This window comes from Musa acuminata, chromosome BXJ2-5 (genome assembly GCF_036884655.1).
Source record: "Musa acuminata AAA Group cultivar baxijiao chromosome BXJ2-5, Cavendish_Baxijiao_AAA, whole genome shotgun sequence".
Taxonomy (NCBI): domain Eukaryota; kingdom Viridiplantae; phylum Streptophyta; class Magnoliopsida; order Zingiberales; family Musaceae; genus Musa; species Musa acuminata.
The window spans coordinates 45,452,122-45,476,294 of NC_088342.1; the positions used below are offsets into that span (position 1 = coordinate 45,452,122).

Sequence of the window (24,173 nt, forward strand, 5' to 3'; positions counted from 1 at the left end):
CCAATTATCACCGTACTATTGTTGGTCATTAAACGCTCCATAATACGATAATTGTGAATACAATGAGCTTTGTTTTGTATTTATGTTGTGTAGGCTTTGTCATATCTGCTCAAAATTGTCCACCGCCTTCCCCTTTCTCTTCCGTGTATAAACTTGACCACTATCTCGTCGAGCTCTATGATCTGAATCTTAGGTGGTATGTGTAAAATATTATTCTTCGGTCCATGCACCACTCTTAAATTATGTAGATGAGACCGTCAACTCCTAGGCATTACTACGATCATCGGTTGATGCATTGTTAACCACATTGTTGCCATGTCTTTAGACCGATCGAGTTATTGAATGCGATTGAGAAGGTGTCACATCGTTCGACTCGATTCTTTTTAACTATGCAACTAATGTTACTGCCTTTCCCTTTGCCATTGTCTCTGTCTGTGCATGCTGCGAGGACAACTATGGTAGAGGAAAGGGTTTAAAAATCATTTCCTATAGTTCAAACGATTAAATTGATTGTTTAAAATATGCAATATGAGCCCTTGATCGATAACAATCGAAATTCGATCGTTACTAATCAATACAAACCTCCTATTGCCCGATATGAGGTCATATAATGGGTACGACCCAGTAGAGGGCGGTTTATGTACCGATCCCCTGTCAGATCGGTACATATTGCTCGTATCGAGTGATACCGCTCGGTATAGCAAACCCTGTAAATGGATATTCTAATTAACTCATAGAATAGCAAATTTAATTGGTATGTTTTTACTTCTTATTTAGGTTTGTACATTCCAAGCCATCTAAAACAGTTTATCTAGTATTGCTTAGAGATTAAATAATCAATTTCTACAACATTTACTAGATTAAATAGTTGCTTAGGTTTGTACAGTCCATGCCCTTTCCTTTGGTATATCGTCCATTCTATCGATATGTCGATTTTCCCATGTCATCTAATCTTTTGGCATAATATCCGATCCTTCTGGTATGGTGTCCGAACCTTTAGTATGAAGTTCGATTTTCGACACATTGACCAATTCTAATTTTTGATATGATAATTTTTCGACAAAATGACTCTTTTACTTAATAGTTGGTCATTTGGTGGTTTGAGTTTATGATTAAAGTATTTCTTATGTCACTCATCTCAAAAGTATATTAGTCCAATAAACTCATAAATTAGTTTCATCATTAAAATATGAGATTTAATAGGTTACACTTATATTTTTAGTTTCACTAAGAATCTTCTTTGTTAAGCTCCTAATCTTATTAATCATTATAGTCTAAATAATATTAATATTAAGTCATCGCCTTGTCCATCTTATTCTACATTATCATCTTTAAAATTTTATCATATAGTCCTAATAAAGTTTTTTACTATCTTTTTTTCTATTTTCTAAAACAAATATCTATATTTTTTTCCTTACCCACATAGTTTATTGTAAGCAAATAATATTTATTTTTTTTCTGCTCATAATGTATACAAATCCTAATCCCTTCCCTGAAAGTGTTCATATATTTCAAGTTGCTCACCTGACATTTTGTTCTTAGACTAACTTCTTTACTCTAATTGGTCCAACCAATAAGAACCCTTGCTTGCTCGGCACCGTATCCAGGCATAAATGTGATAGGCCGCTTTAGGGTGACTTCCTAGCTCACCGCTTAAAATTCAAGATACTTATGTGGTGAAGGTGCCCCACGTTTTTTTCGCATGACGACATAGCTTTATGCTGAAATCGATTAAGATCTATATTTATGAGATCTGATATAGTTTTATGTTGGTTATCATTAACCTAATATAATCATCCACCTTTTTCATCTAGGCTTTGGATCGACATTGACGGTCAACTGTCACTATCTCTCTCTCTCTCTCTCTCTCTCTATATATATATATATATATATATATCACAATCAAATTTGAAGTTTGACTGCATGGCCCCATGTATCATTCTCATTAAGTTTTCAAATTACATGAGCTATTGAGACTTTGTTATTTGGTTGACAAACTTATGTCCAAATTCTTGAACTACTCAAACACTTGTATTTTAGTAACAAGATGCAGCTCTTGACCTTCCAAGAACTATTTAAGCACCTTTCTGATGTTGCAGAGCCATTTTCAGAACATTCATAAGTGCATGATGATCATCATGTGGTATTACATCAAGGAAGTAAATTCATGTACCAATTTCTATAATATAGTAAACCATGATTTTGCCACCTAAACTTCATAGCTAAAAGAGTTTGGAGGAGAAATTGTAGTGAACAAAGTTATGTGCCTGCATGCCTAGTGATGCACTGTCCTGGACTTGGCATGAGTGACAACCAAATCAGACTGAAAACTATTTGCATTTGTTTGGTAGCCTTTTAATTTAGGAAATGGTGATCTGATAAGTTGGTCATCTCTTGTATCCTACATAGAGAAATGTGCAGTTGGATGTGTTAGGTTGGTGTCATCATGGATTAACTATTTGGAATGTATAATGTCAGAACCTTTTTATCTTTATAAAACTTGAGTAGCAACACAAATTTATATTTGTCTTCTGCTCTTGAAGTCTATGATTAAGAACAACTTTTTTATTTAGTTGAATAGACCAACTTTAAAGGCATCATGACTTCTACAAAGTACTGCTAATTGATGAGGATTCCAACAGGGACAGAGACAAGCGAATAATGTCAAAGTTGGGGTAGTGGATGCTGACTCAATACATCAAAGAATAGGCCACTCAAGATTACAAGATGCCCTGTGCAACTTTATGGCTAGTGGATCAACTTTTCCCAGTGCTGAAGAACCTTAAGCAAGTTCTCTTTTGTTCTCAGGCTTAAATCTTCATTTTGAATCTTCCATTCTCCTGCCCACTCTCTTGATGCTTGAGACGTGCAGTCCACTTCTTATGTTGTAGTTCTTTTTTTATTTTTTCCTCTTTCATGTCATGTAGTTCCAATGACAACAACTGCACAATGCTAGTGTTTGTGAAGATTATCTTAATAACCAAAGCTATAGTTTTGTGTCCTTGATATAGAGTCAATAAAGTCAACATTTTATAGTGGATACGAATACATAGGCATGTAAGGAATTATCTATTTTAGATAAGCCCGTAGTGTGAGTCAAGACAAACTTAACTTGTGCTAGAAGACCTGTTATGACAATGACTTATGTCGAATGATGTTTGAGACACATGAGTTGAGAAAAATATGACCCGCTCTAGAAGACCCATTGCGATAGAGGCTCGAGCCGAATAATACTTGAGATGCATGAGTCGAGAAAAATTCGACTCATCCTGAAATACCCACTACGATAAAAGCTCATGTTGAATGATCCTTAGGGTACGTGAGTCGAGAAAAACCTTAACTCTAAGTAAAAGGATACAAAATCGAGAACTTAAACGTAGAAAAGTTGATCTTTGGACTAACTTAGGGTCGGAACGAGAAGTCTTTCCCGACTTCGGTTTTTGTGTATGTGACAAGTCAAGAGAAGACACTTTCCATCTGGATTCTGTGCATACGAGTCAAAGTCACGTCATGCTAAGAATGACATCAACGATATTTTTTCTCTATAAAAATAATAAAATAAAAAAAATCTTCAATCTATAATTATTTTAATTTTAATTGTAATTTTTATATAATAATAATAATATGATTATATTCTTGATGCTTACAAATATCATCGTAATCAAACCTGCTCATCTCATCCTATACAGTTCAGACTATGCTCACCCTAAAGCTATTATGATCAACGTATCAGTCATTATAACTTCCTCTTATTATAAGAGGCATTATTTTTGGTTGGTAGCAGGGAGGAAATTACTGCCGGGGCAGACTGAATCACCCCTGAAAACCGCCAGGGGTGATGCGATCCACGCGCATATGAGTATCCCCTTGCCCGCCGCGAGAGATGACATCACCCGGACAATTTACACGGGTGATTCAGTCGCGGCGTTCGTGGCGGCTTCGTGGAGGCTCATGGTAACGTCGAAACCCAAGGAGCCCATGGTAACTTGTACGCCTTGGCAACCAACCGCAACCGAAATGCCTCGGTTCCCGCGTGATGATTGGTGAGCAAAAGTGGGGCCGGGAGTGGGTAGGTGACATAGGTACGGTTACCAATTAGGTTTGGTGGTAGACGAAGGGCGGAGGAGTCTAACAGTTGGCAAGGCACAAGTTTTGCCTACATCCATCGCCCCAAACCCATCGCGAGGAGACCTCTGACCGCATCCGTCTCTTCCCTGCCGATCGCTTCCTTTCGTCCCTCCTATTTATCGCGCACTATCTCACTCCCAACTCTATTCGTTGCGCTCCTCCAAACGCTCCGTCTGTGCTTCTGGCTCGTTCTCCTTCCGATCACCCTCTCGAATCCAAGATGTCTGCCTACTGCGGCCAGTTTCACGGTATCCTTCCCCAGTTCCTTGTAAAAGTTGTTCTTTTCGCTTCTTTTGGGAACATCTGATGTACGTTTTCGGTTTCTTCTTTGTGGTTTTATGGATCTTTACCGATACTCTGGCACTGGATTTTGTGAAGATTAAGTTTTGGTTGGTTTGCTAGCTGGATTTAGACCTTCTAAGACGTGAGATGGTTTCGATCTGGAAAATTGTGTTGTTTTTGTCCTTTTCCTCCTTCGTACTTGTAAATCTGCCCTTTTTGTTATCCGTCTTCTTCTACTATGTTCGGCGTCCTGCCTCTTGGATTTCTGGCTTTTTGTCGACTGTTGGATTCTTCGAAGATTTGGCATATTGTGTTTCTTGTCCATGTCTCCTACTCCTCGTTCCGCGTGGAGCTAAAAAAGTTTCTTTTCTTCGTTTCTTCCACTTGCATGTTCCTACATCGTGTCCTGCCTCGTGGATTTCTGTATTTTTACGGATTCTTTGGGGCTGTCTTTCATGAGGGTCAAACTTTGGTTGGTTTAATTGGTGGATTTGAGATTTTCGTGGATCTGAATTGGCTTGCATCTGAAAAAATGTTTTTTTTGGCTTTTGGGTCTGTGTGATATGGTGTTTTTATTTTCCCCCATAGTTTACTTTTTTGTTTCCTTATTCTTTTCCTCCTAGCGTAGATTTGAAGCTAATAGTGAAGGAGTGTGTTCTTTTGGATAACTTTTTGTTTCCCTCAATCAGTATTATTTATAGCTCTACTCGATCTGATTAATTTGTCGATTATATGTAGTTTTATTGATCCTTTTTGCTGTTCTTTAATCTGAAATTCTCTTGGATTTTAGGGTTCATACTTGTTGTGTGAAAGCAGTAAGCATCTACATTACATTACTTTATGCCTTGTCGTATTGTTATAGAAGGTTCTTTGCTTATGGTCTTGTGAGTTACCATGTAAATCCTCTGTCCAACTTTAAAGAATCCTCAGTTCAACCTTTTCATTTCTCATGCTTTTCCGTTGATGTTTTATCTTTAAGTGAAAAGTATGTAAAAAGCTGTTCTGCAAATAGAAATTGTCATCATTTATCATCATTCCATGTGTAGCATATTAACGGCAGCTGTAGTTGTGAAGGCAAAGTTGTATCGAGGTTATGAGGAATAATTGGGAAGAGACATTATGCTCAATTGCTGCTGGTTCTGTTTATGCTGATTGTGTATGCATGTCTGGAAATCTGTGCCTGTTGGTCATTCTGGATATTGAGACATCTTTAGTCTCAATTAGATGACCGTAAATGCCAACCACTAAAATTGCATTGATGTAACACAAGTAGCTATTACAAAGTTTTTTATTAAAGACTACTGTATTAGGGCTGATATTATAATCATTGTAGGCCCCAAGATGATCTTCAACATTTTATCTAAGAATAGGAGGTTATATTTTTTTACTGTGTCAATCTTTACTGCACTATTGCTCTTGGAAATCTTAGTGAGACTCCAAGGTTAATAGTTGTTGCTATAAATTTTTCTTGTTTGTTTTATAATGAGCCTAAAGATCTTGGCTATTTGAATCTGCTTGAACTTTATGAAGTTAGTTTAGTTATGTATCAATTATTTTAAATGGTGGTCTGAATGTTTTAAGATGAGTAAATTGAGATTTCAAGTGTTGCCGAAAGCCTCCATGGTATATGTTAGTTTTACAATTAATTCACTCTTACAATTTTCGTATGCTGTTCAGAACATACATAGCAATTTATTCAAATGTCATCCAATTTCTGAAACAGTGCATGTTCTGCTCCATTTATTCTGTGTTGCTACTTGTAACCCTTTTGCTTTAAATTTCATATATTTTTTTTCTTGTATGCCTTTCAGAACATAGATAGCAATGTATTTACATATTTTGATGATAATTTCTTATCTGGTTGAAGGTCTGCCTTTATTCATGTTTTGTTCTTGGTAATATTGTATATTTAACTTTGCACTCCATATTGTAGATGAGCTTATTGCTAATGCTGCCTACATTGGCACCCCTGGGAAGGGTATCCTTGCTGCTGATGAGTCCACTGGCACGATAGGCAAGCGCCTTGCCAGCATCAATGTGGAGAATGTCGAGGAGAACCGTCGTGATCTCCGTGAGCTTCTCTTTTGCACTCCTGGGGCTCTTCAGTACCTGAGTGGTGTCATCCTCTTTGAGGAGACTCTCTACCAGAAGACAGTCGATGGAAAGTTTTTTGTCGAAGTCCTCAAGGAGGGTGGAGTCCTTCCCGGTATCAAGGTAGACAAGGGTACCGTTGAACTTGCTGGTACCAATGGTGAGACCACCACCCAGGGTCACGATGACCTGGGCAAACGCTGCAAGAAGTACTATGAGGCAGGGGCTCGCTTTGCCAAGTGGCGTGCTGTTCTCAAGATCAGTCCAAATGAGCCATCACAACTGTCAATTGATGCAAATGCTAATGGGTTGGCACGCTATGCTATCATCTGCCAGGAGAATGGTCTTGTCCCAATCGTTGAACCGGAGATCCTTGTTGATGGGCCACATGATATTGCAAAATGTGCTGAGGTTACAGAGCGTGTGCTGGCCGCATGCTACAAGGCGCTCAATGATCACCATGTCCTTCTCGAGGGAAGTCTGTTGAAACCAAACATGGTGACACCAGGGTCAGAATCAAAGAAGGTAGCTCCTGAGGTGGTTGCCGAGTACACCGTGCGAGCTCTCCAGAGGACTGTTCCTGCTGCTGTCCCTGCGATCGTCTTCCTCTCAGGAGGGCAGAGTGAAGAGGAGGCTACTTTGAACCTGAATGCTATGAACAAGCTGCAGGGGAAGAAGCCATGGTCACTTTCCTTCTCATTCGGCCGTGCTCTGCAGCAAAGTACACTCAAGGCATGGGCAGGTAAGGTGGAGAATGTCGAGAAGGCGAGGACTGCATTCCTCACCAGGTGCAAGGCGAACTCGGAGGCAACGCTCGGCACATACAAGGGTGATGCTGCAGGAGGCGTAGGCGTCTCGGAGAGCCTCCATGTCAAGGACTACAAATATTGATCATGCATGGTTGGTGAGTCTTCAAATAGCTTTATCATGTTGAGAGAATGTCAAGTGGGATCCAGTAGCTTTGTGTCTTTGCTGCTAAATAAGTTGCGATGTATTATGCCCTGAAACCGTTCAGGTTTTTGTTATCCGTTTTTGTAATATCTATCAACCATTGCTTGTAATCGGAAATATTCTGTGTTTGTTCAGAATATGTTCAGACTAATTCTGTACTTCCACAGAGTTTGTTCTAACATTCACTATTATTTTGATGGATAATATTATTTTTATAGCATAATATTATTTTGATGTTTTCTTATTTTTTGATATTTGTGTTAACAATTAAGATTTTTTATCTGTTTTAAAAGAAGAAAAAAGAAAACGAAAACATGGTTAGGGTTTTCCTCAAAAACCACCTTTAGGGTTCTCTTAATGACAATATGAACTCTCTTAATGTGAACTCTATGGTCAAATCCTACCTTAGAGGATTCTATCAAAAGAAAATTCTTAGGTCACCAATCACTTGAATATATTTAGAACAATTGTCATTCTTCCTTCAGAAAGAGAACACAGAAAGCAGTTATTGTTCTGATCCTAAAGTGGATGAAACATAACAGAATAAATCAGGTTATTGCCAACAACACTCGAGGATGACGAGTTTTAATTACGTTCATGATCAGATGCTGAACCTGCAATTGAATCACAGATTCATGGAGATCAAATTATTTTGGTTGAAATGTCAAACCCATATGCTTACTCCTTGATAAGATACTGCAATGAGTCCTGCCCTTTTGCCGATCCAAACAAAGAAGTGGGCACGACAAACACAGAAAATGCTTACTCCATGGGAAGAAAGAAGGAAAAGGATACTCCTTTTTCTTGTCTTAACGAAATGCTTGTTTCTATAGTGATACAATCAACTGGCATTGTAAAAATCTCAATGGTGAGCACGACCTGACACCATAAGAATCCATAAATTGAATCAGACCTTAGAAACGAAAAAAGGTTAAAGAAAGAACAAAAATACAATGTAATGCATCAATTGTAACAAAAATTGGATGACTTTTACGCTGCACACTCAGCTGCTGGCTGTCATCCTTCTTTGGTTGGTGCCAATGGATAATACTTTCTTGACAAATAGCTAATAAATGAAGTACTACGATGGATCTGCCTTTTCCCATATAGCCTCTTCCATGCAAGATCAGAGTAGCTTGGGCCATTTGCTATGGATCTTTCGATCTGCAGTATCGTTCATAAGAAACACAAATTTAGAACTTGTCAGCTCCACGAGTCCCTATCTATACTAAGAGTGTAAAATAAGTTTCATGTGGTGATTATACTTTAATTTAAAGACCAATATCATTTAGCGCTTGAAATGTCATGAAACTACTAAATCCAGTATCCTAAGTCGTTAGTTGCTGCACATCATTGATGACAGTATGATTTATGAAACCTGTCGTTGACATAGGAATTAGGATCCAAAGTATATCAATTTACTTTGATTGTTAAATTCTCATGATCTCCAATTTTGCATTTTTCGGCTTAATCCACTATGAAGTCAGGCATATTTTTGTAAAGCCGGAACATCCAACAAAAATAGTGTAGTCCAGTCTGGAAAAAGGAGTACAACTTAATTTAGAAAAAAAAAAGGAGAACTTCAACAAGTGACCAACACTGAATGTTTAATAAAAAAAGGCATTTATAGATTTGTCACTACTGTTGGTGACTGTTTATCTGCAACCTGATTTCTAGATCTACACTTTCAATATCTTAAACCATTCAACCTAAGTATCTTAAGCTCAAGCTTCATTTTCTTTTCCTTTAAGGCAAAGCATAAGCAAATCCCACGCAATTAACTTTATTGTAAAATGAACAGGTACAAATGATAAGAGACTATTAATTTACCTTGATTATTTTCCCCTTTTCCAAGTGGTATCGGACACCAGACCAATTTATGGACTGTGAAAAACGTGAACGAATTGCAGAGATAGGGTACAAGAAGTTATCTACAAGCATCGCCAGAAATACCTGCTCGGCAAACATATAAATCCAACATAAGTTAAGTCACACACATTGCTAATCTAATACCCAACTATTCCTAAGAAACTATCAAACCTAGAACTATGAAATAAAATTGCAAGACAAATGCTTACAAGTCCCCAGTTATAAGATCCGAGTGAGACTGTTGGCTCTTCTGGAGATAACATGTTGCATAACTGAATCTCCAGCTTAGTCAAGTTCCACATTGACAGAAGTTCTATAACAGTGGATATAAGCAAGCAGCTCGCCAGTGACAAGCCTGAACACATACAAGTAAATACATCTTTTTGTATTATTAAGATAATAATAACAGAATATAAAAAAAATGAAGTTACTTAATGAATTTGTACATTGGGTCAATTGATTTTATAATATGTCCAAAGAACCTGGTAGAAAAAGTCAAAACCACCTCTTGACAATAAACCTTCTAGTACATCAATAGTTCAGAAATATAACCGTACAGGTCCCTATGGTTGACTAGGTCCTACTTCAAGGGAAAAATAATTGACTCACCACAAGATGAGGAAAATGCCTCACTGTATGTAGAACCACAAAATGGTGCTCTTACAAATGCTGCAAGATGTATTAATGCCATGACATATGGCCAGACAAATCCCCAGGATAAATAGCAATGTGTAGCGAACAAGGCACGGTTCATCAGCCAATTAACCTTTGATATGTAGGATTCAAGAACAAATGTTTGTTTCCTTAGGTAATTCCAGTATCTACACAAAAATTATAGAAGGGTAAATTAAAAGTGAATCAGTTATGGAAATTTTTCCGATGATGACGCCACAAACCTTGGAAAGCTAAGATCACTTGCAAGGGGATGGGGGAAGACAGCAACTGGTGGTGACCAAATAAGTCTGTTATGTTGTCCTGCAAAAGCATATTTAGTTAAGATTGATTTTAACACTATTCACTCATTTAAGCACTATTGGTAGGAGATGGTATAGAACTATAACAAAAACTCGAGAAAATCATGGCATGTGCAAGGCCAAAATGCTTGATCTTTGATCTCTTTTCAGAACGAATATGCTTTGAAATACAGCTGGAAAGATACAGTAACTCCAAAGGATGAAACATTCAGTTGTAACACGTTGGGTAAATTTCGAGCAACATCACTAACTTGTTTTCTCTATCCAAGGGGCCAATGAACATGAAATAAAGAGAATAAACATGGTTCTTGCCAAAAAAATTTGACGTTTTTGCATGATAAGAAAATTTTAACCCAGGTGGGCAGAAACAACATATATACATGAAATAAAGAGAAGAAAATTAGGTTTTGCCAAAATTATAGTATTCCAACATGATAAGAGAAGGTTAACCTAAGCAGGAGAAAACTATCAATGCTAGTCCCAAGCCCAGAGAAAAGGATGGAGGGTTGTGTTAGGTTATTGATAGTCAACGTAAAATTATGTCGAATCTCATAAACATATATCTTAGCTGAGAGACTAAAAGGAAAATTTTACAAGATAATTATTAGACCAACAATACTTTATGGATCTGAGTATAGGACAGTTAAAAAATAATATATACAAAAATATTTGTATTGCTGAAATGAGAATATTGAGGTGGATATATGGAGTTACTAGGAAAGAAAGAAAAAAAAAATATTTTTATCCGTGAATAATTAGGTATCACTTCGATAGAGGATATAATGAGATAAAATCATTTAGAATTATATAAACATGTGCTCAGGAGACATATAGATATGATAGTTAAAAGATATGAAATAATTAGTCTTAATGGTATGCAAAGAGTTACAAGAAGACCTAAGAAGACTTTAATAAAATTATAAATAAAAATTTAAATATTATTTAACTTAACTAAATATATGACTTTTACGAATCTCAGTGACGATAAAAGATCAATGTAGCCAACCCAAATATCTAGGACTCATGACTTTATTATTGTTGTTGTTATTGTACTTATTATTATGCTTCAAGTAGTTTCATACAAATTAGTTATTTTCCTAAACCATTAAGATACATATTGGTTTGGAAGCTAATTTTGATAATAATTAATATCTTAAACTTGATGTTACATTGATCAAGAAATGCAAGTCATACATGGACATGTATCCAAGGGTACAATTCAACGAGTAATGAAGGAGACACGACATGTACACAAACTTTTCATTGTTACATAGGACCTTTTTATTATAAACACAAGAGCAAAGGAAATCCCTCTTCTCATGATACAATGTAATTTATATAGTGCTTCACCCCTATACAAATCAAAATGCAAGGACCTAAATTGCAATACCAACCCTGCACAAATTTTCTCTCATAGTAGCCATGTAAACTAGTTTACAAGTATAGGACCTAAGCATTTACCAAGTATGGGACTACATCTTATGTCATCATTTATGATATCCCAGTTTGATAGAATTAATTAAATATTAACGTGAAGGAATATAAATTTACCTTGTCTCTCACAGCGATTTCAATAGGCGCTCAGGCGAGGCGAGGTGAGGCCTGAGCGCCTCATTTCATGTCCAGGCGACGCGCTTCAAAGAGGCACCGCCTGGGCGCTCGCCCGAAGCGCCCGATGCTTGGGCTCGGGTGAGCGCCCAAGTTAAACCAAGCGACCTCGATACTTTAGTTGGTTCAATCGAACCAACTAAAGTACCGATATCAACCTCCTAGCATCCCTCTCGCGACTTCCCTGACCCTAACCTTGCTCGTGATTCTACCGCCGACATTTCCTCTCCACTGTCATTACCTCTCTCCGCTATCGTTACTCTCTACTACCACTGCTACTATTGTTGTTCGCCGCTGCCATTATCGTTGCTTACCGTTGCCATTGTCGCTGCTCGCCACTCCCACTACCGTTGCTCGCTGCTACCGTTGTCGCTGCTCCCAATCAACAACATCAATCTTACTTTTACGCTGCGCTCTCGCTACCGTTGTCGCTGCCACTATCGCTGCTCGCCGCTGTTGTCACTGCTTGCCACTGTCGCCATTGCCGCTGCTCACTACTTGTCGTTGTTGTCTTACTCTTACTCACTCTTCTCACATCGACTCGATAGTATACTGTTAACAGTATATTAACAATATACTGTTAACTGCATACTAGTAACAATATTTTTTATTTATTAGATTAATAATATATTATTTTGATTTTAATACTACTAATTTTTATTTATTTGAAATTATTTTATTGTTTTGAATTTTAAGACTTTTTGTTAATGTGATATTATGATTTTGCAAGATTTTCTTAATTTAATATCATATTTTTACTTAAATAATTATATTTATTAATTATATTATATATTTTTAAATTTTAGTGCCTCGCTTTGCTCGGGCGAGCGCCTAACACCTCGGGCGCTTTTGGACCTTGACACCTAGCGCTTTTTAAATCACTGATCTCTCAGAAATATATGACAAGATGAAAAAATTTGTTAAAGGCTCATAACAGTGGTCATTTTTAATGTAATATTATTAGAGAAACAAATCATAATTCATACACACCTTTCCTAAAAATATAGCACTGAAATTGACAATATGTTTCACTTATGCATTCACAATCATTTTAACAACTATAAAGCACAAGTTCAGCAAGTAAATAATAAATAAAACACTTCTTGCAAGCAGGATGAATTTCACAATAGACTCAGAAGTCAGAATGATTACCAGCAATTGCTGCCAGGGTCATGTCATCCGAGTACCCCCCATCTTGAAGCCCACTAACAACTCCATACAAGTCGTTCCTAAAATCTTGAGCGTGCATCTAAGGATTAAAGACGATGTATAAGACATGCATATTTAAGCTTGTTAAGTTACATATGTATGTAACAAACAGTTTAAGATGCCTAAACTTTACCATCATGCAGCCTCCCCACAGAAAGAAAGTTTTTCCACCAGTTGCAAACCCCATAGAGCAAGGCTAAGATTAGAGAAAAACAATATACAAAGGTGAGTAAAATACATTCTGAAAATAAGTACAGAAGTAACTGGCACTGTTGAATTAAAAACAAGAATAAAAAAGGCAAAATGAAAATTCCATGTTGATATGTTTGTGGACAAATGTTGGTCATTCATAAACTACAAATCATGTTCATCAAGAATGTATAAGAGGCTTTAGCCTTGCAATCAATATAAGAGTAACTACTTAGATAATTCACCTATATGCTCCGACAAGACAAAAAAAGGGAGAAGTTGACATTGGATTCAAATACCAATTTGTGAAACAGAACTTACAGTCAAAGTAATGCACATCATATCTGCCAGAAATTGCCCACACTGGACAAAGAGGAAATAACATGGTCTAAGAAGCATATGCAGATGGAAATATCCCCATGCTTTCAGCTTCCTTTTCAGAACAAACAAATAGGGCACATAAAGGCAACAAGAGAAGGATCTCCAGAATTAAACAATAAAAGAAGACAAAATCAAGCTTTTTTTTCCTTGAAACTTTCTTATAGGAATGTTGAAATTGATCCATGGAAACTAGCATTATCTATGGTGGTTTATGGTGAAATTCATTGCTGGTGGAAAAAAATGATAAATGTAAATTTTAGATTTTGCTTCTGTTAAAATATATCAGATGGTGGAACACTTTTAAAAAGGTAAAAATTATCGATGAATTCAAGAAGAGCATTATGCTGTCATATCACAATGGGGACTTGCAGCTACTAGGAAAAGGAGAAAAAACAAAAGCATGAATCAGATGTTTTCGTAAGCAGCTAAGGATGTAGATCACACTTACAAGTTTGCTCATCTTCATGATGCAAATGTTATGGACTTAGAAAACAAGAGGATAGAAAAATGACCTATAAGAGGTCACTAATTTCATTGACAAAAAAAAACTTGCTTAAAGAACTGAAATTCTAGTTTTTTCACAGATAAGCATCTGATGCATGTGTCTAAGTGTTAGCATCACAACCAAGGTTTGCCTTCTTGGGTACCAGACCCGTTTCGATAATCTGCTGGAATAGTATGTACTATGTACCAGTCTGTACCGGTGTACGGACATACAGTATGCCGATGCCTACCGGTATTTTGACGAGGAAGAAAAAGAGAGTGAAGTGAAAGGGACGATGGAGGAACAACGGAGGAAGGAAGAAGGAAGAATAAGAAAGTAGAGGAGGAGAAGAAGTGCAGCGACAGCATACCCAGGAAGCAGCGACAGCATCATAATGGCAAAAAGGTAGTGCCGTTGCAGCATCGAAGCGGCGAAGAGGTGGTCCATGTGTCGGTCTGCATCTAAACAGGTACATACTGCCCATACACTAACGTTTCTGATAGTACAACAATCACTGATCACAACCATAATTAGTTCCATCCTTAAGACTGTTTCATGAAGAGACATTTGACAGTTTCATGCCTTAAGTGGAGGCATGGTCAATCACATAATATTTGGTTTAGTGGGCATTTTGTTTGGACGGTCAAAGGTGACTATAACTTCTGAACATTGGCAGAAAATGTCAAGCATTTAAATTTGGTCATAGTGGCTGGCTGATAGTGTAGCCAATTAGAAAGAGAGAACAAAAACAAGAAGCAATATATGTATGGGACAAAAATAGGAAAGATTAAATAGGCAAATGCTTTACATGGTAGCTAATGACCCATTCTGAAACTCATGACTCTGAAGAGGATATAAAACTTGATAAGAAATTAATATAGAATGAAAGCTTTAAAATACTCATACCATGTGATATTCATATATGCAGTAACTACCCAAGCTTCCTGAGGGCAAATCAAGAGGATATCCAGTTTGAATAAAAATCTGCAGAGAAAAAAATACAATTAATTTTGTACATGGAAAAAACTAAAGAGCATTATCGGCTGATTAACAGATAATAGGTGTGAAACAGTGATGTGCCAATTGCAACAAATTTAATACCTCAGGGTTTTTCTCCATTTCTGTTGTAAGGGCTCCTATTGATCCAGGATGGAGCCTAATGTCATCATCCAGGAACAAAACATACTTGCTATCTTTATGCATCCTTTCCACACCAACCTGCAATAGACTTGCACGATTTTAAAAGATCATTATGTTTTAATTCTCATTTTAGGGGACACGGAAACTAATTAATGGAAGATAGCATTTGGCATATTGAATTTGAGGAGAATCAAATATATTAAGCATGAAGGATACTCCTAAAACAGTTCAATACAAGATTGCCAAGGTATGTTATCCTATTGCAAATTATATATTTATGAACAAAACTGTAATGTTTTGAACTTATGCCTTTAACCCCTCACGATGTTTTTTTTTTCAATTAAGTAGCCTAGTTTTCTGAAGAAAATTTCTGTCAGCAGCCATTGAAAATTTTTCAAAGACTAGCCTTCTTTTAATCTATGCCAAGTTGAAGTGGAGCAGTTATTGTAGTAAAAAACCATATCATTGACAACAGTTGATGCGTAAAAAAACTACTGTTGTTGACAGTAGTTCTCCTTTATCAATAACACTTCTAACATTGTCCAAAACGAGGCTACTCTCAGAAATTATTTTTCTGAGATGAGGCTAGTCAAGAAAGGTCTTTCTGAAAATGAGTCTTATCAAGGAAAAACACCTCAAACAGTTAGCTGTTCATAGGGGGTTAATTCATAAGATATACTGCACAAACAGTTAGCTGAAAATGAGTCTTATCAGGGAAAAAAACCTCAAACAGTTAGCTTTAATGAGATATACTTTGCAATGTAGATGAAAAGCTATTTACAAATTTGCTGCAAGGCTCTTAACGCAATAGGGGGTTAATTCATAAGGGGTTTAAGCTCAGGAAAAGACATAGCACATGCAAATGCAAACACATTGAATGTGGACCAAGCGACAAATCCAATGGCTTCCTGATTTCTAAATTTTAGCAGGATGAGATCAACCGAAGACTTCCTTTTATCAATGAATAGGTCAGAATGTCTTGGTTTCTACAGAAATGACTGTAATGAGTAACCTATTAACATGGTATATTTAAAGTATTAAAAAACTTAGAAACAGAGTATGGCCAGAAATCATGACTTTCCAGAAAATTTTAGAACCTATGAAATGCAGGTAGCAGAAATGTTTTGGTTTATAGAAGTGAAAAATGATGTTGAATTAACACATTGCATAATCTTAACAAGGGTCATACGTGCTATGTTATTTTTAACTCCTTTTCGGAACTTCAGCAAAGTAATAAAAATTATACATCTTATATAATTTTATGTATACCACGTGGTTCAAAACTCCATCTTGTTATGAAAATGTTTAACCTTATGCCTCTTTTTTACTCTATGATATCAAGGGAAAACAAGAACAAAATTAAAAGCATAGATAAGGGAAAAGCATTGTTTAAATGGCAGTAGTCTCTTGTCAAAATGACAAGATCAAAAGTAGCTTTATGTACCAATTGATTATGAATCTTCTGACTGCATGTTTTTGACAGGCCAGCTATTACAATCTTCGCATCAACACTCTCCTGAAAATCATTCATGCAAAATTTTTGGTCAGGTATTTCAAAAGAGATTGATAGGCATCTAGAACAAGCAGTTAAAAACTAGTAGATAAATGTCAAAACCCATGCAAAATGAAGTTTCATTGTGTTTTTAACTAAATCGAGATAACATACATCACTGGATATGTTCTGCAGATGTCCATAGGTAGCAAAAGGTTACAGAATTGATAATTGTAAATAAAGGTCATACTAAAGAACATCATGTTTCTATTCTATATAAAAACTTCTGTGTCATCTAAGAACTCATGAGGTGAAAGAGAATGGATGTTAAAAAATAGCAGAGGCATATATAACTAGCATTAACATCCAAAAACTGCACACAATTGGCAAGTTGAAAATTGATCAAGGTACTGCCTCATATGTAAGAAGCAGAATCCAAAGGAATGCATATTTACCTGAAACTCTAAGATGAGTGAAGACACTGCATGGTAAGCTGGATCTTCAGCACTTTCAACTACAAAAAGAAACTCTAGAGGTCCTCCATAGAGAGAAGTAATCTGCATTCAAAAATTCAGAAAATATTTTAGTCTGTTGAAATTCCACTGGTATGAGAGAAACCATGTGTTAATAAACATGCAATGCAAAATAGATACGCCATAAATATTTCCTTGAAATATATGTAATATCCACAGTTCTAGCAAGGAAACATTTTTAATAAATAACAATAACTCACTTGGGTTCTCCAGTTTTGCAAATTGTGTTCTCCAAAGCCTTTCAAAGGCATTATAACTGACACTCTAGGTAAATTCAGCTGAGCAGAGTGTTCAAGATCATTAATATCTTCACAGATGAATGCAAAGCTATTGCCATTTGCAATATTAAGCTTCATGCGCTGTATAACTCTATTCCTGTAAAGGGAAAGAAACCGCAACATGTGTTTCCATATGTCATATAACAAAAGGTTGCATACCAATCAAGTATCTAAAATTATTTTGCTATTGTTCGGAAAATAATACCTGACATAGGCAGCAAAGCCCCATCCAACAGCAAGAGTTAAACAGATTATACAACCCTACAAACAAACAAAAAAGGGTTGCTTTAGTTGTTTCTTTTACAGATTTCACTTAAAATAAAGAGCACATATAGCTGACTGTAAAGTAAAATAGTATAATCTACATATTTACAATAAAAGTAGATTGAGTTTCTGCTGCACATGCATCTCAAATGTGACAGAATGATAATCCCTTTGATGATTTGACAGGAGAGGACATCACACCAAAAAACTCAAGCCTTGATATTTCTACATCACTCTTCTTTTCCAATCCAAAAATTCAACATCCATTCATCATAAATTTTTAAAATCCTCCAAGTTGATCTATCTGTTCCTATCCATTATATAATTCTAAAGAAATAATCTACTTCTCAAATTAGTGTACCCTCTCACATTGTTTGATCTTCTATTGTTTGGTTTATCTTTCAACCATTCCACATTCTGCATTCAATGTTCTTGGTGGAAATTATTTCTCCAAGTCGCATATATGGATCCCAAACATTCATGATATATTTATCTGGCTCTTCTCCTGCATGTTATTGTCAATGAGTTCTATTCTTAAGCCACAAACTCTTGCAATTTTCTTTCAAGAAGTGTCTGAGATATATGGCATCTCATAATGAGTAGATTCTACAATAAATCATGTCTAGTAAACTCACAAATTGTTCACTTAGTAAGAAGAGTTTAGCTTCATATGAAGACGGGAATCCCCAAATCTTTCCTTTTAACTGAAATTAAAAAATTGTATCTATCAACTCAAAGGATAAATTAGTAAACAACGGCATTTGATATATGATCACCATCAAGTTTGTCATTGTTCTTACAAGACTCGTCATCTAATAATTTGATGAAGATTTGGTGGTCATCAACTAGATATTTGTACAAAAATAGGACAACATCTGCATCTCAGTGGCACTTTAGGAGCCATCAGCTTTATAATTTGACCATAGATCTATTCATTTTGCTTATTATACTCCAATAGAGTGAATGCCCAAATGTCATTAATAAATTACAAACATGAAATTGCAACATCCTCAAATTCACTAATTAAATATTCTTTGGAACCCTATCTAATTTAATTAGTGTTTCTCGAACACATGAAAGCGTTACATGCCAACTCACCACCTCTTCATCAAATACGACTCCTCCTTTACTGTCTACCAATGGAACCAGGATGAAATGGCCAATAATCTCTAAGCCGGTTCAAGAAGAAGACAACATGGTCCAGTCCGCGCATAAATGAGGGAGACACCAGATCCGTCAATCGGCATTGAAGGCGGAAAGAAAACAACCAAAGAAAAAGAAACAGGGCACACCCGGACGCCAAAAAGAATCGGAGGAAGAAGCAACCACATACCAAGAAGAATCGATCGAATGTGCCTACCTGGATCTGGATGAAGACGGCGAGGGGGCTGCAGCAAGCTCTGCTCGCCGCGGCCAATAACGAGTCGAAAGCCTCAAACGCCTCCATTTCCTCCCCCCTCTTTGGCGCCCGGACCCGACCACGGACACGAGCCCTAATCCCCCCGGTTCCTAATAAAGATCGAAGCTTTCTCGTCCTCTCCTCCTCTCCGTAGGCGAAATAAACGGTGGGCAGGAGGAGGAGAGACGAAAGAACTCTGGGAAGCCAATGTTGGTGTAATATATATATCTATTATATAGAAAGTAACGTCATACCGACGGAATATACGCGCATCACGTACGACATTCGATCCAGAGCTCCCCAGCGTCGCGTGTTATGCCAAGTAGGATGAGAACGCGTGGGTGCACATCACTCTTCGTACGAAATATTGGCGTAATATATATATCCATTATATAGAAAGTAACGTCATACCGACGGAATATACGCGCATCTCGTACGAGATGCGATCCAGAGCTCCCCAACGTCGCGTGTGATGCCAAGTAGGATGAGACCGCGTGGGTGTACGTTACCTTCATACATAATAAATTGGGGACCATTTCTCGAGGTGACCGGGGATTGGTGCGCGGCGCCGAGAAAGGAAGCCAGCGTGCATGGCGACACCCTCTTCGCCACGTGTAAACCCCGAATAGGAAAGCGGTTGATGAGAAGGTGCTGCTCGGCTGTCTTCGCCTTTCAGGGTACACATTTTTCCACCAAGAAAAACTTGACACGTGCCAGGCAGACTACATAAAGAAATAGATAATATTACCTTTAAAAAGAAATAAAAAAAGAATGAGAGAGAGAGAGAGAGAGAGAGAGAGAATATTGTGTGTCATCATGGTGCTCAATGTCTTTAGAAATCAATGTTTAATGCATCGAAGAACATCATCATCTCATTGTTTCTTCAATGAGATGAACCTACAACCACTTAAAATACACATTTTATTACTATCTCTTAATAAAAGAAAAAAGCTGTACTCATCAGAGCTTTTTTCCTCTTTTCAAAAATCAAAATTATCATAATTAGTATTTTACTTAATTTGGATTTTTTTATTTTCTTGTTTATGTAATCTGAATAAGCAAATACTTTAAATCTGTTTACTAAATAATTAATATGATGTGAGCAAATTATATATATATATATATATATATATATATATATATATATATATATATATATATATATATATATATATATGTATATATAAGGGTGGTGAGGCTCTTCCTTTGTTCTTCACAGTAGGAGAATTTTAGGGAGGAGAGGAATCTCCATCTTGATAATGATTCTTTTTATCTTATTTTAATTATGGTGACTTAATCGATTTATGTGCCATGATATTATTTTTATTGAATTAGTTACTTATGAGAATTTAACGTTTAAATTTAGATATTTCAATGTCTATTTGACAAAAAAAGGGATTGAAATTGATTTGAATTTCCCTCAATGGTGTGAGAGGAACAAAAATGCAAGCAAGCATTCAAGACAAGTATGGAATATAATTTTTCTTCGTTGCCTCCATTTGACAGAATACATTAAACTATTCTGCAATGAACAGTAGTTTGATGCATTGCAGAACGGAAGAAGAATTTATTGTCTGCTCAGAACATGAAGTAGGCAGAACCGGAGATGGCTGCGACGACAGCCGCAGAGGCCACACCATTGAGGGAGGCGCCGCTTTTGGTCTCGCCCTCCGGCTTGGTCGTGGTGGTCCCGAGCGGAGCACCGACGCCGCCGGCGTCGCTGTCGTCGACATCGCCAGAAGGAGAGTCGGCGTCGGCTGGTAGGGGCGAGGTGGCGATCGGAGTCAGGACGCTGAGCATGGCGGAGCCAGACGGGGAGGCGGCGGGGGCTGAGTCGGCGGAGGCATAGGCGACGACGGCGACGAGGAGGAGGGCGAGGACGAAGACGAGCTGCGTGCGTGCCATGACGGATTAGCGGAGGGTGGCGGTGGCCTTTATCGTAGTCGAAGTAGTAGTAGTAGTCGCAATGGAGGATGGAAGGGAAGGGAAGGGTATGGGGAGTAATATATAGTGTCGTCGACGGTTGTTGCTGTTAATAACCGCCTTCCTTCTCGTTCGGAGGAGAGCGGGTCCCACGGGCAGGCGTTTGACCCGTTCACCTCCAAATATGGGGGAATAGTGCACCTCACGAATCCATCCTTCTTTTTGATTTATTGTATGAGGAATTTTTTGGGTAATAATTCAACGATGTACCTGTTAGGGTAAACAACGTTGAGCCGTGGCCTCGGGGCTGACGCGGCTCGGTTCAGGTTCGGATGACGGAGGGTCTTCCCGAGACAGTCTTCGAGTCCACCGAGGTGGTCGACCGCGGTGGTCCGATCGCGGCGGGTCAGCCGTTTCCTCTGGGAGGGGACTCTTCGCTTGGGCACGCGATGGGAGGTGCCCCGTCTTTGCCCCTGCACACAGCGAAGAAGTCTTTTTGGTGTCTCCACCCCTCTTCCCGTTCAGAATGCGAGAGTATTTATAGGGAAGTTTACTGTTTCCTGATGTGTCCGCTTGCAGGGGGCAGGCTGGTAGCGTCTGACATTGGCGTTGGTGTGGCGTGAAGAACCGGGCCTGAGCATGCATTAATGCGCCTTGGCCGACGTTCTAGTCCGTTTGACCAGGTGCTATCACATTGATCGAGGCGTGAGGCGTCATCTGACGTTAGCCGAGTCTTATCATAATTACTATCCTTATCATATTCCCCCCCGGAAAGAAGCTATGCGTCGGTCGTTGTAACGGGAGTCCGAGACATGGCTTCAGCTTTCAGGCGGGCTGGCCGCGCAGGCGCGGTCTTGGGGAGCATGGAGCCGAGGAGCACAACGCAGGCGGGCTGGCCGCGTAGGTGTGTCTCGGGTAACATAGGGCCGAGGAGCACGACGCAAGCGGGCAGGCCGCGCAAGTGTGTCTCGGGTAGCATAGGGCCGAGGAGCACGACGTAGGCAGGTAGGCCACGTAGGTGTGTCTCGGGTAACATAGGGTCGAGGAGCACGACGCAAGCGGGCAGGCCGCGCAGGTGTGTCTCGGGTAGCATAGGGCCGAGGAGCACGACGTAGGCGGGCAGGCCACGTAGGTGTGTCTCGGGTAGCATAGGGCCGAGGAGCACGATGCAGGCGGGCAGGCCGCGTAGGTGTGTCTCGGGTGCATGAAGCCGAGGAGCACGACGCAGGCGGCCTGGCCGCGCGGGTGTGTCTCGGGGGCATGCAGCCGAGGAGCACGACGCAGGCGAGCTGGCCGCGCAGGTGTGTCTCGGGGGCATAAAGTCGAGGAGCACGACATAGGCGAGCTGGCCGCGCAGGTGTGTCTCGGGGACATGAAGCCGAGGAGCACGACGCAGGCGGGCAGGCCGCGCAGGTGTGGCTTCAGGCATCATGCGGCTGAGTAGCACGACGCAGGCGGGCAGGTCACGCAGGTGTGGTCTCGGGCAACATGCGGTCGAGTAGCACGACATAGGCGGGCAGGTCGCGCAGGTGTGGTTTCGGGCAACATGCGGCCGAGTAGCATGATGCAGGTGGGCAAGCCGCGCAGGTGTGATCTCGGGCAACATGGCCGAGGAGCTCGGCGCAGGCAAGCTACGACCGAGGGACACGACTCAGGCGGGCAGGCCGCGCTGAGGGGGACTCGGCGGTCTGTGGCCGAAGGACATGGCGTAGGCCGAGGGGGGTGGCTCAAGCCGAGGGACACGGCTCAGGCGGGTAGGCTGCGCTGAGGTGAGCTCGGCAATCTATGGCCGAGAGATGCAACTCAGGTGGGCAAGCCGCCCTAGGGTGGGCTCGGCGGTCTTCGGCCGAGCCGTGTAGATTCAGAAGATTTTAAGCCGGGGCTAACCACGAGCCAAGAGGGGGTCAGGTAGATACTGGACCTTGGCTCGAAAGAGGCTGAGGCAGGGCTTAGATTTCTTTTCATGAGGACTACATCGGGTAGCCATCGCGGGTGCTTGACCTCTCCTATGGAGCCCGCGGTCGGGGGTCGTCGCTTCTCCTCATGGCCGCGCAGGCCTTTGCCACGATATACCGGTTAACGCGCTGGAGCATCTCTGGCACCATGGCGGGAGGTTGCTCCGCGAGGGACCAGAGGAATCTAGAAGGTCGCAGGCCTATCATAAACGCTTGCACTAGCAGAGAGGGGTGAGTGTCTGGCAGGCCCCGAATTTGCGTGGTAAAATAATCCACAAAATGGGAGAGGGGCTCGTCCTCCCTTTGTTTGAGTCCAAGGAGTAGTGTCGCGGAAGGCTTCGGCCGTGCATAGGCCACGAAGTGGAGCTCGAAGTCCTTGACGAGCTGGTCGAAGGAAGCGATCGTTCCGGTCTTCAAGCCGCCATACCGCGAGTGGGCAGGCCCTCTCAGCGTGGTAGGAAACGCTCTACACATCAAGGCATCAGAGGTCCCGCATAGCGCCATCTGGGCGCGAAAAAGCGGCTACATGGTCCGCCAGGTCAGTGGAGCCATCGTAAGCGTCGAGAGACGAGAGCTGGAAGTCCGAGGGGACTGTCTGGTCCCGTATCTCGGGCGTGAAGGGAGACCCTTGGTGTGCGTCCTCCCTTAGCTCTCCCTTGGACCTGCGGACCTCTTTCTGCACCTCGTCGAGTCGCTGACTGACGAAGCGCAATTGGGCCCGCAGAGAGTCCGAAGAGAGTGCCTCGGGTTCCGGGCAGCCGCTCGGGTTTGCCATCATTGGATCCCCGAGTGGGGCCGGTCGGACCCGAGACGAAGTGGGCGGCTCGTGTTGTCGCAGTGGTTGGACTGCAGGTGGGTGCGCCGGATAAGGAACGAGTGTGATGATGGTCCGAACCACATCCATCAGAGCTCAGACTTGACGGGCGAGGTCCTGAAAGGCCTTGGGTGACACGGGCGTCAAGTCAGCGGGGGCGCTGTCGGTCGGCGACAAACCCGGGTCGTTGAATATCGGCTAATATCGTT

The 24,173-nt window shown here is 40.0% G+C and overlaps 1 protein-coding gene and 1 pseudogene across 2 annotated transcripts; one reads left to right on the forward strand and one right to left on the reverse strand.

The window, feature by feature from the left end:
• Nucleotides 1–4,153: 4,153 nt before the first annotated feature.
• On the forward strand, nt 4,154–7,526 carry LOC135613014 (fructose-bisphosphate aldolase 1, cytoplasmic-like). The gene is made up of 2 exons (XM_065109892.1): nt 4,154–4,376; nt 6,344–7,526. The coding sequence occupies exons 1-2, from the start codon at nt 4,349–4,351 to the stop codon at nt 7,390–7,392; spliced, it is 1,077 nt and encodes a 358-aa protein (XP_064965964.1). The 5' UTR covers nt 4,154–4,348; the 3' UTR covers nt 7,393–7,526.
• Nucleotides 7,527–8,228: 702 nt separating this feature from the next.
• Nucleotides 8,229–19,460, reverse strand: LOC135613013 (uncharacterized; annotated as a pseudogene). Its single transcript, XR_010487166.1, has 14 exons — nt 19,234–19,460; nt 17,815–17,870; nt 17,532–17,706; nt 17,254–17,355; nt 16,751–16,822; nt 15,268–15,384; nt 15,073–15,150; nt 13,246–13,308; nt 13,056–13,152; nt 10,218–10,296; nt 9,931–10,142; nt 9,531–9,676; nt 9,283–9,405; nt 8,229–8,616 (listed from the first exon to the last, which is right to left on the reverse strand). The product of XR_010487166.1 is annotated as an uncharacterized LOC135613013 (transcript).
• Nucleotides 19,461–24,173: the final 4,713 nt, after the last annotated feature.

Bases quoted from the DNA above. Each gene is read 5' to 3' on its own strand.
- LOC135613014 (XM_065109892.1), top strand. From the start codon at position 4,349: ATGTCTGCCTACTGCGGCCAGTTTCACG. The intron at 4,377-6,343 runs GTATCCTTCCCC...TCCATATTGTAG, and splicing joins CTACTGCGGCCAGTTTCACG to ATGAGCTTATTGCTAATGCT.